At 34.3% G+C, this 15,295-nt stretch overlaps 1 protein-coding gene across 4 annotated transcripts in view; it reads left to right on the top strand.

The window, feature by feature from the left end:
- The window catches only part of LOC108969538 (WSCD family member CG9164), a 19,130-nt gene extending 3,835 nt beyond the window's left edge, over positions 1 to 15,295 (top strand). For 3 of the 4 annotated variants that reach the window (XM_018934318.1, XM_018934319.1, XM_018934320.1), the window contains exons 2-7: positions 4,846 to 5,015; positions 9,956 to 10,094; positions 10,576 to 10,695; positions 10,810 to 11,061; positions 13,066 to 13,235; positions 14,837 to 15,295. In XM_018934318.1, the coding sequence (XP_018789863.1) occupies positions 4,881 to 5,015; positions 9,956 to 10,094; positions 10,576 to 10,695; positions 10,810 to 11,061; positions 13,066 to 13,235; positions 14,837 to 14,986 (966 nt within the window). In that variant the 5' untranslated portion in view covers positions 4,846 to 4,880 and the 3' untranslated portion in view covers positions 14,987 to 15,295. Of the gene's footprint in view, positions 1 to 4,830; positions 5,016 to 9,955; positions 10,095 to 10,575; positions 10,696 to 10,809; positions 11,062 to 13,065; positions 13,236 to 14,836 lie in introns of all 4 variants that reach the window. The other variant, XM_018934317.1, reaches the window with a different exon arrangement.

The raw sequence follows: 15,295 nt of genomic DNA, 5'->3' as shown, positions 1-15,295 counted from the left end.
GGGTGAAATCGGTTCACAACGGACGGACAGACAGACATCCGGATTTCAACTCTACTCGTCACCCTGATCATTTTGATATATATAACCCTATATCTGACTCCTTTAGTTTTAGGACTTACAAACAACCGTTATGTGAACAAAACTATAATACTCTCTTTAGCAACATTGTTGCGAGAGTATAAAAATCTCATTAAAGCATTTTTGGTGTTGGCACAATCTAGTGGTAGCTGCAGTCTTTAAACGCTTTGGATTTTTCCCTTTTCCGATCATAAATAAATTCAGTTTATGCTCTCCAGTTGCCTTGCAATAAACCATTTTTGGTGTGGATTTTTCAGTATGAAACTCAAGCATATTTTCTGGCAACTTCTTCTAAAATTGTATTATAAACTTGTCCGACGGTATTAAGCAATCAAATAGTTTTGTGTTTACCAAGGCCGCTTTCTGTTCTGGCAATATAACTTCGAAAAATGCAAATATATTTGAGAAGCTCATTCAAAATATCGTACTTATCAAGCTTTAACCTTTTGAACTTTGTTTGGGAAATTGTAGTTTTGCTGACATTGAACACTTTTGCAAGCGACCTCAATTTAGTTTATTCAGAACTTTGTTAGAAATGTATGCTTTTTCTTTGTAATTGGTGGCATTATTGATGCAAACACAATTGAATTAAAATTTAAAAATTCATAAAATAGCACATTTCCCTATTTGTGTTACAAACTTCCTAACAAACTTAATATACTCTGTTCAAGAAGTATATGTAATTAAGTAAGACTTTTTTTAGTAACCCCAAATACGGTTTGGAAAAAAAAACATCCAAAGTATATAATAAAGAATTAATAAATTAAAAAATCGTTTAATTGTTTTAGAATTAACATTTAATCGAGATTACGTACTTCATGTTCTACAATTCTAAATTAGAGCTCGCACAGTTATCTTCACTGCTCTAGAGTTGTTATTAGAACCATTGCTGGTTTGGTTTCCTTTAAATCGTTTTCGTATGAAAATAGTGTTCAAAATATAATATATGTTTATTGTAAAGCTTCTGTTTTAACTTACAACATAATGATATCTAGTTTTAATACTCGTATAATAGTATAGTAAAAAAGTATGGTTGAGATATAAAAATAATTGTGTTTTTAATTATGAACAACTAATATACCAAACAAATATAATATCCATTTAAATTTGTAATTATAACACTGGGCCACAAAAAGAAAAACATTGGTGCAGAGATAGTGTCAACGATCAACTGATAAAACTAAATTATTTTTAATTTATTTTTCATAATGCCTACGCAATGGAGAAAACCAAATCACTTTGATGGCAGTTACTTCTGCTGTGTTAATTTGCAACGTTGCGGCGTTAACGTTAAAAAAAATTATTTACCCAGACTTAGAATCGGCTAGTAGACCTTTGCCACATTCAGAGGAAGTACCTGTTCCAACATTTTGTTCTACCTGTGAATTATCACAGGAACCGAGTCCATCACAAGAAAACAATAATGTGAGTAGCGACAGGGATTTTGAAGGCATAGTGTTTACAGAACCAAAGTCTGTTACTCAAAATGAATTGAATGATTTGGTAAGGTATTTTGAGTTACCTAAAGAATCTGCGGAAGTGTTGGCTTCGAGATTAAAAGAAAAAAACTTGTTAGCGAAAGGCGCAAAAGTGACTTTTTGTCGTATAAGAGAGCAAGACCTGCTGCATTTTGTCATTCGGAAAATGATATTGTTTTTTTTTTTCAGAGATTAAAGGCCTTATTCTCGAAATGGGTCTTGTAAAATATCAGTCAAGTGAATGGCACCTCTTCATAGACAGCTCTAAACGAAGCCTGAAATGTGTCTAATGGCCACAAATATTGGTCAGTTCTACTTGCTCGTGTTAGACAAAATCAAATATAACGAACACCTATGGTGTATTAGTGTTGATATTAAAGTGCTCAATTTCATATTAGGACTGCAGAGTGGATACACCAAATACCCATGTTTTTATTGTCTGTGGGATAGTCGTGCCAAGCATCAACACTGGGGAAAAAATAAATTGGCCTGTACGTGACAAGATGGAGGTAGGGTAGTCATCAACTCAATTTTGGTTTCAAGGAATAAAATTTTATTGCCACCCTTGCACAAAAAACTAGGCCTAATGAAACAGTTTGTTAAGGCACTAGATAAAAAAGGACAATGTTTTTCTTAAACATCAAGAAAAATTGCCAATCTAAGTACAGAAAACTTAAATGTATGAATTTTTGATGGTCCACAGACGTGGACTTCATTTGTTAGCGTTACTAAACACTTTCTTGGAAATCATAAGTCAAACAACTATTTACTAATTGTAAATGATATGCTAAAGAGCTTTAAGAACTTAGGATGTAATATGTCCATCAAAGTGCACTACTTCCACAGTCATCTGGATCAATTTCCAGAGAACCTTGGATCCTATAGCGAAGAACAAGGGGAGGATTTCACCAGGATCTTAAGATCATGGAAAAGAGTTATCAAGGTCAATGGGATCGGCATATGATGACTGACTACTGCTAGAGTATTCAACGGTAATGTTCTAATACTTTTCATTCACGAAAGTCGCGAAAAAGAAAATTTTTGTATACATGATAATTTAATAAATGCTGTTTTCCTTTATAAATTTTTTTTTTTTTTTTTTGTAGATGCAAATATTTAGAAAAGTACACGTACGAAGTCGAAATTTTTGGTGTGTATGTAATCAGAATAAAGTCCAAAGTTAATAAATTAATACAGTTTCTTGGCACTAAAACTAGTGTTGACCAGTGTAATAATTTGGAGTGGGAATTAAATATTTTCGTTGTAGAAAATGCAAATGGATATTTTTTTGTTTGGTATGCTAGTTGTTCATAATTAAAAACACAATACGTAAATATGATATACATTATCTGGTTGGACCTTAATTAATTTCATATAATGAAGTCAGCTAAATGATTAATGAAATATAATGAAATTTACCGCATTAAATCTTCATCACATAATGTGATAATGTCATGGCCTTATATTATAGATATAGAATTGTCAGTTTATAAATATATATGATAAGTAAATTTACAAATAGCGGCAGAATGTCTTCTTAATTAAAATTTCAATTCGTTTTTTTTTTTCGTGCGCGTGTTTGCGGATTGAAAATATATATGTACATGCACATACTTGTGAATATTTTTATATTTATCTAGTTAAGGAAACGTAACAATATTAAATAAAATTAAATTAACATTTAAAAGTGAAAATATGTCATAGCTAAAAATGTAGCAAAATCTTTCCAAAGTTAAGGTGTCCAAAATTAGTGTTTACATTTTTTGTAACATTAAGCATTTAGCCAGATAATAGTATAATAATTTTTCGCCATTTTAATAAAAAAATCTCAACACTTATTACGATTAAAAATTATTATACGTATATTAATCGTTGACGTATGAAGACGTTAAAAAAGTGCATTGAAATAATAAAAGTTTTTTCTATCGCTTTGAATAGAAAATTAATACAATAAATCAAACAAAAAACAACAATAAAAATAAATTTAAGGGGTCAGTAGGGTAATCTGTCCTGTTTTTTTGAAATTTTTTTTCATAGATATAATATTTTTATTCTAAAATAGAACTTTTTTCATATATCATATGCATATCATCACAGTATATCGTGGGGTGTATAAACAAATTTTTTCGGAATTTTTTGATGACATCTGTCGGAGAAATGGCTGGGTGAATGAGATGGGATTTTTCTCTGGCAGACACGATTTCTCATGTTTAGATCATCTGAAACACAAAAACCCAATCTATTCTTAAAAAGTACGTAAATAGTTATCGTCCCTACTAGAATCATGAAAAAATGTTGATAAATAAAAAACCAATTAACTTTTTTTAATTGTTTCCCATGTTTTTACATACATTTTGTCATAACTTTGTCAATAAATTATTAAAAATATAGGGATGATAGCCAGGCGTTTTGTGAACTTTAAAAAAAAAATTAAGCAAATCGGTTGAATAGTTCGACCGGAATCATGTCCGCCAGTTTTGAGAAAAACGCGTTTAAAGCTCGAGCTGTGCACTCCGAGCGCTACGAACGTCGAGCGGTATTCTTATTTTTGGGCCTTTTTCGAAAACTTCCAATGGTAAAGTGGGTTTCTACATTAATTCTAAGGGTATAAGGGAACAGAAAATGCAAAAAAAAAAAAAAATAAAATATAAAAAAAAGATTATCCTACTGACCCCTTAACTATATTTGTTACGATTTCAACCCGGACGTTCCAGTCGTTTCAATTGCTAAACGGCAAATTACCCTATCCAGAGAACTATCAAATTTATGTAGGCGATTGGAGTGATTTGACCATTCACATACAACTTCTTCGCTCTTCTTAATAATTCATAATTTGACAACGAAGCAAAGAATATTTCAGAATGAACGCTTTACTTTCATCTTCTCTAAAAAAATTAAAGACCATTGTTTGGCAAAGCGTAAAAAGACAAAAGTTGCTAAACATTTTGCTTCGCCTGGCTGCGTTTCGCTTTAATGTCAAGTATCTAACTTTTTTTCAAAGACGCAAAGCGAAGCAAAAGTTCTATGTGAATCAGTCATAAATGCTCGCGTGAAGTCAGCTTACATAATTGTGCTATGAATTGCCCACCAGTGCTATAAATTTCGATCCTTTCCAACCTATTATATTTCATAACTATTTCATTTCCGTTGTTAATACTTCGATTGTTTGGAAAATGGGCTTAAGGATTTAAAGAATTATTTGCAGTGTATTATTTCCCAATAATTATACATATACATGCATATGTACTTCGTCCTTCCATTACAAAATGTTCAGTTTATACATTTTTAGGGGAAAAAATTTATTAGGAATGAAAGAAATACGAAATGATATTACAAAGCTGGCGGCTATTCGGAGTATCAGTAATAATCATTATTTATATATGCAGCGTTTTGTTATTTTCAATAAATAGTTCGCCTCGCTCAAATCAGAAAAATGAACGCATCGAAAGATTTTCTGAGGTAAGTTTTTGAATTAAATTAATATACTTATTATACTACATTTTAGATTTAAGTATCATCTTATTCGTTAATAAATTTATTTATAATATTAAAGGTGTAGCTGTTTTAACAAATGGCAAAAAATTATTTCTCGTAAAATAATCTTCAAATAATTATGGAACTAAGCTAAACTCCATACATTTATGCGTACTCTTTCCCCAATTCCTTTAAATACAGTTTCGGTCGTATTGCATACAGGGTTTGTCCGGAAAGTAATAGAACTAAGTCGATTTCAAAATAGGCTCCTTCTGCGTAAAGAAAGGCATTCTCCGGAATACCCTTGAGAATGGAGGTCTATGCTGCTTGGAACCACTCTGTCGTCTCAAAATGCCTCTTTGTCTTGGGATCATACCCAAAGATCCACTCGTCAAATTTAACATCTGGGCAGTAAAACGAATACTTAATCGACGGGCCGGTGTCAAAACTTTGCGCACACAAGTCGCATTATCGGTGTTTGTCGACCTCTTGCCGACCCTCCAAAAATGCCTGGTTCACCGAAACACACCACCTCTTGCTAAAGCCACATCTGGTTAAGCCTGCTTGATTATATCAATAGTCTCTGTCGTAGATTTACTGAGTTTCACACAGAATTTAATCGTTTACCTCTGCTGCATTTTCGGCTTGCACTAGTCACAGAAACACGTCGCAAGAAAATGTTTGGCCTGACTTTCCAGGTGCTTCGAGACAACTGGCCAGTCGCTCGTTCCTTAGACAGGATCGCCCTCTGCCGAATTAAGTCGGTGCGCGCACGCTCCGAAGAACAGTCGCGGCGGAAGAAAATTAGTCCTATTACTTTCCGGACAAACCCTGTATGTGTATGCGTTTTTAATGTTTTTCTTATTGAAAGTATACATTTAAACCACCAATCCCTAGCCTTACTGTAAACTTAAAGGGCTAAATATTTTTTTAAATATATTTGTCTAAAACGAGATCTGATTTGTGGGAATCATATATTTTTTATTTAGGTTTATTTACAGTTGTCCACAAAAAAATAGGAGTGACACATTAACGAAACGAATTTCATAATTTTTAATAAAAATCCGCAACATATTCACTAAATATGTATTCATATTTTCATAGTCCAGTTATTTCAATTAAACGCAAAGAAAATTTCATATTACAGTTTTATTAAATGAACTGAAAAACTAGTTCCACATAAAAATAGGATATTTTTTAAGACATAAAATTGTATTTTTTTTTTATTAAAATGGTTTCAAACTTTTACATAATAATAAACTAACAGGGCGATTCTGTACTGTGATACAGTATCAAGTATTTAAATTTGACAGAGACAATTTTTGAGACTTGGGACGATTTTGCTACTCTGTAAGTGATAGTCACAAACTCTATAATATTTCATTATTCAGAGATGTTTTTATGCTTGAATGAAAGTAAATATGTCGATAACAAATATTAAATTTTCTATAACATAGTCAAAAACATAATTATCAATAAAAATAAAAATATATGTTGACTTTGTTTCATAATATTAACGAAATTTATGTAAAATTTATTTATGTTTAACCTTTTCATGTTTGAGTTGCTTACAAAATATAAAAAAACTACAATCGATTAATATCTATGGTGATCTCTATTCAGTATATTCAAAATAGCAGACAAAAGTTCTTTTTGGTTTTGTGCCTTGCTAACAACCAGGTCTCAGATTTGAGGCAATATTTTGAGACTAAAGCTAGAGACTGTTTAGTGAATAGTAACTAGTCACAAATTGAGATTTTACCACAAAATGTCTCAAATAGAGAATAGAGACTGGTTACAGAATCCCGCTATAAATCACATTTGATTGAATACCTTCGCAAATAGATCCTATGAAATTTTGGCATCGTTTAAATGTTAATCCTGCCCAACCGTTTTCACAACATGCCATAAATTTCTCAAATTGCTTTTTTTCTTTCGAAACACTTTTTCATATCGGCCTTCACGTTTTTCTGGAGTTTCGGCAAAGAAACTGCACAGCCTGAGGCTTAACCTCAACCCTGTTGACTCTAAAACCACTTCTTCGCGAACCTAATAATATATTTAAAATCATTATTCCATTGATATACACATATTAATGTTATATTCTCTCAGATATGTGGAAACATTACCTCATCTAATATTTTGACATATACCACTTGATCCATGACGTATTCAATTAAAAGAATTGGATTAATTGAATTATGTGAAAAGCTACCCCTGGCGTGATTTAAACGACACCATGCTTGACGATTTTTGTTGTAAATCAGGAAAAATTTTCCGTATCAGGGAGACACCAGTCAAAATTTTCAGAACTTTACTACCAAACAATTTTGATATCATCTTACGACAATAAATTTCGACTTTTAGCCACCAGCCAGGAGGCATAGTTTTTTTCAAATTGCATACAGGGTTCTACATGTTCCTTTTTTAGTAGCGGCAATTTTCGCCGATAGAGTCATGTGTTGAAGTTCACGCAAGCGAGGAAAGTTCTCTGATTGCCATTTATTTGGGAGTGACCAGAAACGATTCTTTTACATATGGGTCACGACTTCCGGTCTTTGACCAAGTATCCTCTGGGTAGCCAGAAAACATCCCTTTGAAGGCGACCTAAATTGAGACGAAACATCACCTCGACATTGTTGTGCGCTGTGACCCGCCACGTAAAAAAACACTACCAATGAAAAAGCATAAACAGTCTCGGATGGGAATTAATTGGATTGATGTCCTCGTTAAAGTGAAGGCCGACATCATCGCCGTAAAAGAAATGCGAGGTACGGAACAAAGACTAAGGTGAGTAGGTCGCTGTGGTATTTACTACAGTGGTCATATAAAGAAGCGAAAATTCGGTGTGGGATTCGTGGTGGGAGAGAGACTCCGCTRCCGAGTACTGTCGATCACATGGTGGATGAACGTCTAGCCACAATCCGCGTCAAAGCGAAGTTAATCAACGTATCGCCGATTTGGATCCTCACCCCGACTGAAGCGCACCTATGAGAGTTGCCCCGCCACGATGTCAAAATCGTGCTTGACGACTTTAACACCAGAGTGGACAAGAATACCTTCCTTACTTCCTTGACACAACAGTCGGTAAATTCAGCCTCCACGAGAAAACATCCGCAAATGACGTGAGGCTGATCAATGGTCATCTGGGCCGAAATATGGTCATCTGTAGTACTAGATTCCAGCATAGAAGAGTTCATCAACCAACCAGATCGATCATGTTGTGGCACGTACAAGCTCCTTACGTACACCTGCAACCGAAATCATTGGTTCTCGGAAAATGAAAGAGAACAGCTGCTACGATGAGGTGTTCCGTGTCGCAGCGGAGAGAAAACAGACCACAACACATGGGATAGATACCATGAGTTGAAGAGAGAAGCGAGAGGTATTTACAGACATAAAGGGTATTGCTTCAAAATTCTACGAAAAGCTGCAGCGACTAACAGAAGATTTCAAGACCGGAGCATACTCTTGTAGAACTCCCAAAGGTGATCTGGAACACTTCTCCAGCCCCCTGAATGCCAGTGAAAGTATACCCGATTCATGAAGATGTTCGAATAGCAGTTAACAAAGCGGCGGGGACCGATGGATTGTCGACGAAAGCATGCCCAAGATTGATTAGAATTGAAGGGTGCTCTTCCCAACTCTCGTGGGGTAAGTCTCCTAAACATCGCATATAAAGTCCTTTCGAGCGTATTGTGTGAAATATTAAAGCCCACCGTAAACAAACTGATTGACTTTAGACCTGGCAAATCAACAACAAATATTCACCATGCGACAAATCTTGGAAAAGACCCTTGAGAAGAGAATCGACACACACCACCTCTTCGTCGATTTCAAAGTTGCTTTTGACAGCACGAAGAGAAGCTGCTTTTATGTTGCGATGTCTGAATTTGATATCCCCATAAAACTAATACGGCTGTGTAAACCCAGGTTGAGAAATAACAAAAGCTCTGTCAGGATCGTGAAGGACGTTTCCGAGCCGACTTCCTATCGTGCGACTTCTTCAATCTGCTACTGGAAAAAATAATACGAGCTGCATAACTTAACCGAGCAAGTACAATCTTCTATAAGAGTGTACAGCTCTTGCGTATGCGGATGATATTGATATCATTGTCCTCAATGCCCGTGCCGTTAGTTCGGCTTTCTCCAGACTAGATAAGGAGGCAAAGCCAATATACGACGTCAATGAGATAGTTCAGCGAATTAAAAGATAGTGGCTAGCTGGCTAGGTCATATCGTCCGAATGGACGAAAACACACCAGCTCTGAAAGTATTCGACGTAGTACCCGCCGGGGGAAGCAGAGAAAGAGGAAGGCCACCACTCCGTTGAAAAGACTAAGTAGAGAAGGACTTGGCTTAGCTAGAATTTTCAATTGGCGCCACGTTGCAAAAAAAAAAAAAAAAGAAACGACGAAGGATAATTCTATCGTCACATATTTGTTTGGTAACACTTGCCTACGAGGTGTTTCAGCATTAACTAACACATTTAGCTCTTTGTTGATGGCCTTGGAAGACAAAATTCAAATTGCTGCTGTATTATGGAACTCTACGCAATTTTTTTTTATTTATTATTTTTTATTTTTTAGGCTTAAACATATATTATAGAAAAGTCGAACACTCCCATTTTTTATGGAAAGCAATAACAAGGGTATCCGAGAACTAGCAATGCTGAACGATCACCACAATAAAAAATTATATTAATGTGAATGCCCCGTTATGTGGAGTTATGCAGACAAATTTATCTTTCATATTGGTCATCCTATTACTTTGTGGACAACTGTGTGTATGGTATACATATCCATATGTACATGTTTTCAAATTTTATATTCCTTTACTTATAGCATCCCTATAAATTTCATTTTAACATCATACAGAAAGCATCCAATTTCGGTAAACAGTTTTTAATAAATGTGCAATTTCAGTTCGCAAATTTTCACAACAGTCGTTTCCGTGGTTTCACATCCAAGGCCAATATCCGCTGGTGTAACGGCCTTAAGTATCTCAAAACAAACGTACCTAATAACATGATTACAACTGTTTCTGCTCTAAGCACTAATAAAGGTAAGTAAAGTGTGTAAAAATTACAGATAGTAGGCATCGTTCATACGCGGAAACGCATTTAGCACTATTTCAAAAATATAGATACAAAATGAAAAGAACAAAAATGTCAGAAAAGAACTTTTGTACCAATGAGTAATTTTTGTACAGAAGAAGACAACACATTCCACTGTTGCAACAGTAAAACTTGCTTTAAATACACAATATATGAATTACGAAAAGATCTTTGTCAACGAAAGAAACTTTCTCTTAATTAATTGATTACTTTGAGAGTTTCTTTAGGTTTCTGTATTACTATTTTAGTGCATCCAATACACACAGTTCCTTTCATGTCTGCTTAACTTGCTTGCAAGATGCTCCTCCGTTGAATGACTATAGCCTTCACTAGTCAACTAAGAAAATTATTCTTGGTGAATAAATTAGGAACAAGTCAAAGGAAAAATATGCTTACATAAATCATCAATAATTGCGTTTTATTTTTTAGTTGCAACCACTGAAAATATTAAAGATGACGCTGTATATCGAATACCGGGTCTGACTGCCCTAGCATCATTTCCAGGAAGTGGTAACACCTGGCTTAGGTATTTATTGCAGCAAGCAACAGGTAAATAATAAACTATTATAATATCTAACACAATTTACGAATAAATTGCTACAGCGGTTTTTTGATAGAACTAGTTTTACGCGTGACTTCTGAACATATCGTTTTTAATTAAAGGGATTTTAACGGGGAGTGTCTACAAAGATTATGGGTTGTTAAAGACTGGATTTCCGGCAGAGAATGTACGTAATAACTCTGTATTGTTAGTGAAAACTCACGAATTCGGCCCTAAGGCATGGGACCCATTTACTAAGGCCATTTTACTGGTGCGTGACCCAGAGAAAGCGATATTGGCAGAATTTAATAGACAAAGTGGCGGTCATATTGGATTTGCGTCTCCCGATCGTTATAAAAGAACTAAAGGAAAATGTAAGAAAAATATGGAGATTTCACATTATATAACGAATCGCTAGTTTTTTATTATTATAATATTTTATTTCATTTGACAATAATAAATATTTATAAAACTATACTTATTAGTTTGAAAAAAAAATACGGTAACATATTACATTTATTATTTCTATACAGTGTGTTAACAAAATAATAAGAGCGCAAATTGGATTCATGGATAATGCAGAAAATTATTTTTATTGTATTTATTTTTTATTCTTCCAAATCAATTTCATCCCCTTTAAAGTAATCCCCTYCCGATGCAATGCACTTATGCCAATGGRTTTTCCAATCTTCGAAACACTGGTTGTAGTCACTTTCCGGGATGGCCTTCAGTTCYGTCTTCGCTGCGGCTTGAATCTCCTCTATCGTATAAAAACGTTGTCCCCGGAGCGGTTTTTAGAGCTTGGTGAATAGCCAGAAGTCGCACGGCGCCAGATCAGGTGAATACGGTGGTTGCGGAACGATATGGGTTGAGTTTTTGGCGAAATGATCACGAATTACGAGGGCAGTATGGGATGGTGCATTATCGAGGTGTAAAAACAAAAAATTGTCTTTCCACAATTCCGGCCTTTTTAGGCGGATAGCGTTACGCAAACGACGCATAACGTTCAAATAATATTCCTTGTTGACTGTTTGACCGGTTGGAAGGAATTCATAATGCACAACACTACGATAATCGAAGAAAACAGTCAACATGACCTTGATTTTTGAGCAACTTTGGCGAGATTTTTTTGGTCTCGGCTCTCTTTTGGCACGACATTTGCTCGATTGATCGGTTGTTTCGGGATCGTAAGCATAGACCAAAGTCTCATCGCCAGTTATAATGCGTTTCATGACACCCTGGTAGTCGGAATGCATCGTTTCATACATTTCAACGCGACGCCTTTTTTCCAAAAAATTCAATGTTTTTGGCACCAGTCGAGATTTGACGCGCTTGAGGCCCAAAACATCCTTCAAAATGGTATTGGCTGAGCCTTTCGATATGCCAACTTCATCAGCAAGGTCTCTAATTRTTAWKCGACGGTTTTTCAACACCAAATCTTTGATTTGTTGAACGTGAGCTTCGTCGGTTGAGGTTGAAGGTCGCCCTGGACGCTCTTCGTCTTCGACAAGTTCACGGCCGGCTTGGAACTCACTATACCACTTGAAAACATTTTTTTTTAGATATAGCCTCATCACCAAAGGCTTTCTGCACCATCCTCAACGTATCCGCAGCATAAAATTGATTCCGTGAACAAAATTTGATGCAAATCCTTTGCTCAACAAATTTCGACATCGCAAAAAACGAAAAACTCACTTTTAGCAGCTCACAAARCGACACGTATCTCAAAAACTAATGAATATTTTGACATAAATGTGATTGACAGTACTAGAAACCTAAAACCTAAAAAAAAATAATTCTCCAAATCCTTCGACGCGCAGTTTAAATTCAAATGTCACCTTATTTTTTGGTCACTGTCTGTTCGTCTGTCTCGTCTCTTCATCCTGATCGCTTATATATAACCATATATCTATCTCGATTAGGTAAGGTTAACAAAACTATTATACACTACACTGTAGCAACAAACAAAAAGTTACTGATAGAAAGTTTGAAAACTTGTAGTCCTTAGTTCCTGACCAATACTGTTATACATCAACTAAAAGTCGATTCGAAACATTTAGCAAAAGGGTGTTTAAAAAATCAATGCATTTTAAATGGGCTTGAAGGAACTTTGTAATATAATTTTAAAGTAAGATCAACTTGTCTTATAAGATGGTGTAAGCAAAGCTCTATAATTCTATTTGCTCTCTCTTGACATTCAAAATAACACTTTAAACGATTTGACTCACTCGTGACAAATTTATGATCAGATGGCAATAATGGACGTTTGGCAGTTTTCTGACCTTTATTATAGAAACATATTTTTTCACACCTCTCCATATTTATCAGAACAGGTAGTTACATAGAATATTTTATTTCACATCTTATTTGTTTTTCAGATTGGCAGAAGTTCGTACTTAAGAATTTGAAAATGTGGGAAGCGACTAATTTAAGCTGGGCACGAGACTTCTCAGGCAGCATCAAGGTTGTATTCTATGAGGATTTGGTTGGAAATTTAGAAGTCACTTTGAGAGGAATACTTAACTTTTTAGAGTTTCCTATTAATGAGGTAACAACAAATTAAAAGTTAATTAAATAAAAACATAACATGGTATTGCTTATTTAAAAAAATGTCTATTATAAATATATTACTTTATATTATCTATTATATATTATTTAATTTTGTTGTATTTAATTTGATTATTAATTTATGTTTATAAGAACCAATATCATGAAAATCAATTGGACAGATATACCTATTTGTGACTAAGAATAAGCAAATAATCAGTATTGACAAAATATTTTGCTTGACACTATTGGAGTAGCCTCTAAAACCTCTTTCTGATCGATGTGCTAACAAATTGAAATAACAGCGGCCTACACTCATTTTGGTGCCTAAGATTTTATACCTCATTTTGTATGTATTTTGTTAGTTGATACGAGACAACAAGTCCCATTTTCCATATCAGCTCGTGTTCATAAAAAAGAAGAAAAACTCATATAGTAGCGGAAATGTGGTTCATCCTACCTACTATACCGACTACTGATGCCCACAGAGCTGCACCAAACCAAAAAATTTGTTTGTAGCCCAGTGTAATTGGTTTATTTACATAAATTACCAGAAGCCAATATTTGAAACGGCTGACCTCATGCAGGACAGTACCATACAAGCTTACATTACCGAATGTATGCCAGGACGTATGAGTGATGAGCGATGCGGTGGCTGGGATAGGGATGGATAGATTGTTTACAGAATCGATTCCGATTATTTTTTATATTTTTCGATTCTAAGAATCGATTAATCAGCGCAAGAATCGATTATTTCGATTTTAAATTAAAAGGACAAATATATATTTATTAAATCACGAGGCATAAATTGAATGAATAATTCAAATCGATTAAATAAAACACTAAAAAAGGTAAACACAATTATATTTTTTTAAATAATGTACCAAGAACATTACATTTCATATAAATTTTTTTTTAAATTCAAGTTGTTTAAACAAGTTTTTAAATAAATTTAAAATAAGTAAAAGAACAATAAGTTAATTGTCAGTTTAAGAAAACCATACAATTCCATAATTAACATGAAAGTAGCAAAAAAGTATTACACAACACCCTAAGATTTTCTAGAGTTGAGTATATATATGCGAACAAAGCAAAGGTTTATTCCTGTATATACTGAGGTATGTATAACTTGAAACTAGCCACTTAATTAATAGTAAAGCCGAATGTCAAGAATCAATTCTTAATCGACTTCGACTACTGAAGATCGATTCCGAAAAATCGATTATTTTACGAGAAAACTCGATTCTCGAGTAGAATCGGAATCGATTTTACCATCCCTAGGCTGACAAGTGCTTGCAAACATAGTATACGTGGAAATTAAAATGAGAATTGTAGGTAAACTAGAGCTGTCAGCTGACATCTAGTAGCGGTAATGTGGTTCATTCTATCTACTATACCGACGACTGGTGCTTATAGAGCTGCACCAAACCAATTTTACAGCTGATTCGAATATTGGTTTTGCATATGTTCGAAAAGACAAAAATCCAATCAGATTCTGTGACACCATTGAAAATCAGAATTGGTTTGAAATTCTGACAGCTAAGCAATTCTGTCTTTTATTCCACAACACCCCTGTATATCTTCTAAATTTTCTGATTTCAGGAACTCTTCAGCTGTACTTTAATAAGAAGAGAAGGCGTTTTCCGGAGAAAGAAGCGGTTTTTGAATTTTGATCCATTTACAATATCGATGCGTTCCATGATAAAACAAAAAAAGCTAGAAGTGTATAAATACCTTGAAAATCTCAAATAACGCTGTTAATAAAAGGTCTTAACTATTTGTAACTACACACATACATATAACCAACGAACATTAATATAGTGAATATTTATAAAAACATAAGCTGACATCCAAAGTGCGAAATAATAATTTTAGATTAGTTGAACAAATGCAAACATAATCTACCTTCCTAGTTTGCGCAAATTTATTAAAGGGTTTTTAACTTATTAAACAAGTATTGGGTGCGTATACGATGGATTATGTATCTAAGGCTTAGTAATTTGTACATATGTACATACATACAAGTATGTATAATCTTCTTAGCTTCGCGCGCTTTTAAAC

Source organism: Bactrocera latifrons, unplaced genomic scaffold (genome assembly GCF_001853355.1).
Source record: "Bactrocera latifrons isolate USDA-ARS-PBARC rearing strain unplaced genomic scaffold, ASM185335v1 scaffold_256, whole genome shotgun sequence".
Classification (NCBI taxonomy): Eukaryota; Metazoa; Arthropoda; class Insecta; order Diptera; family Tephritidae; genus Bactrocera; species Bactrocera latifrons.
Note: the sequence above shows the minus strand (reverse complement) of the source record. Positions and strands in the feature narration are given on the sequence as shown.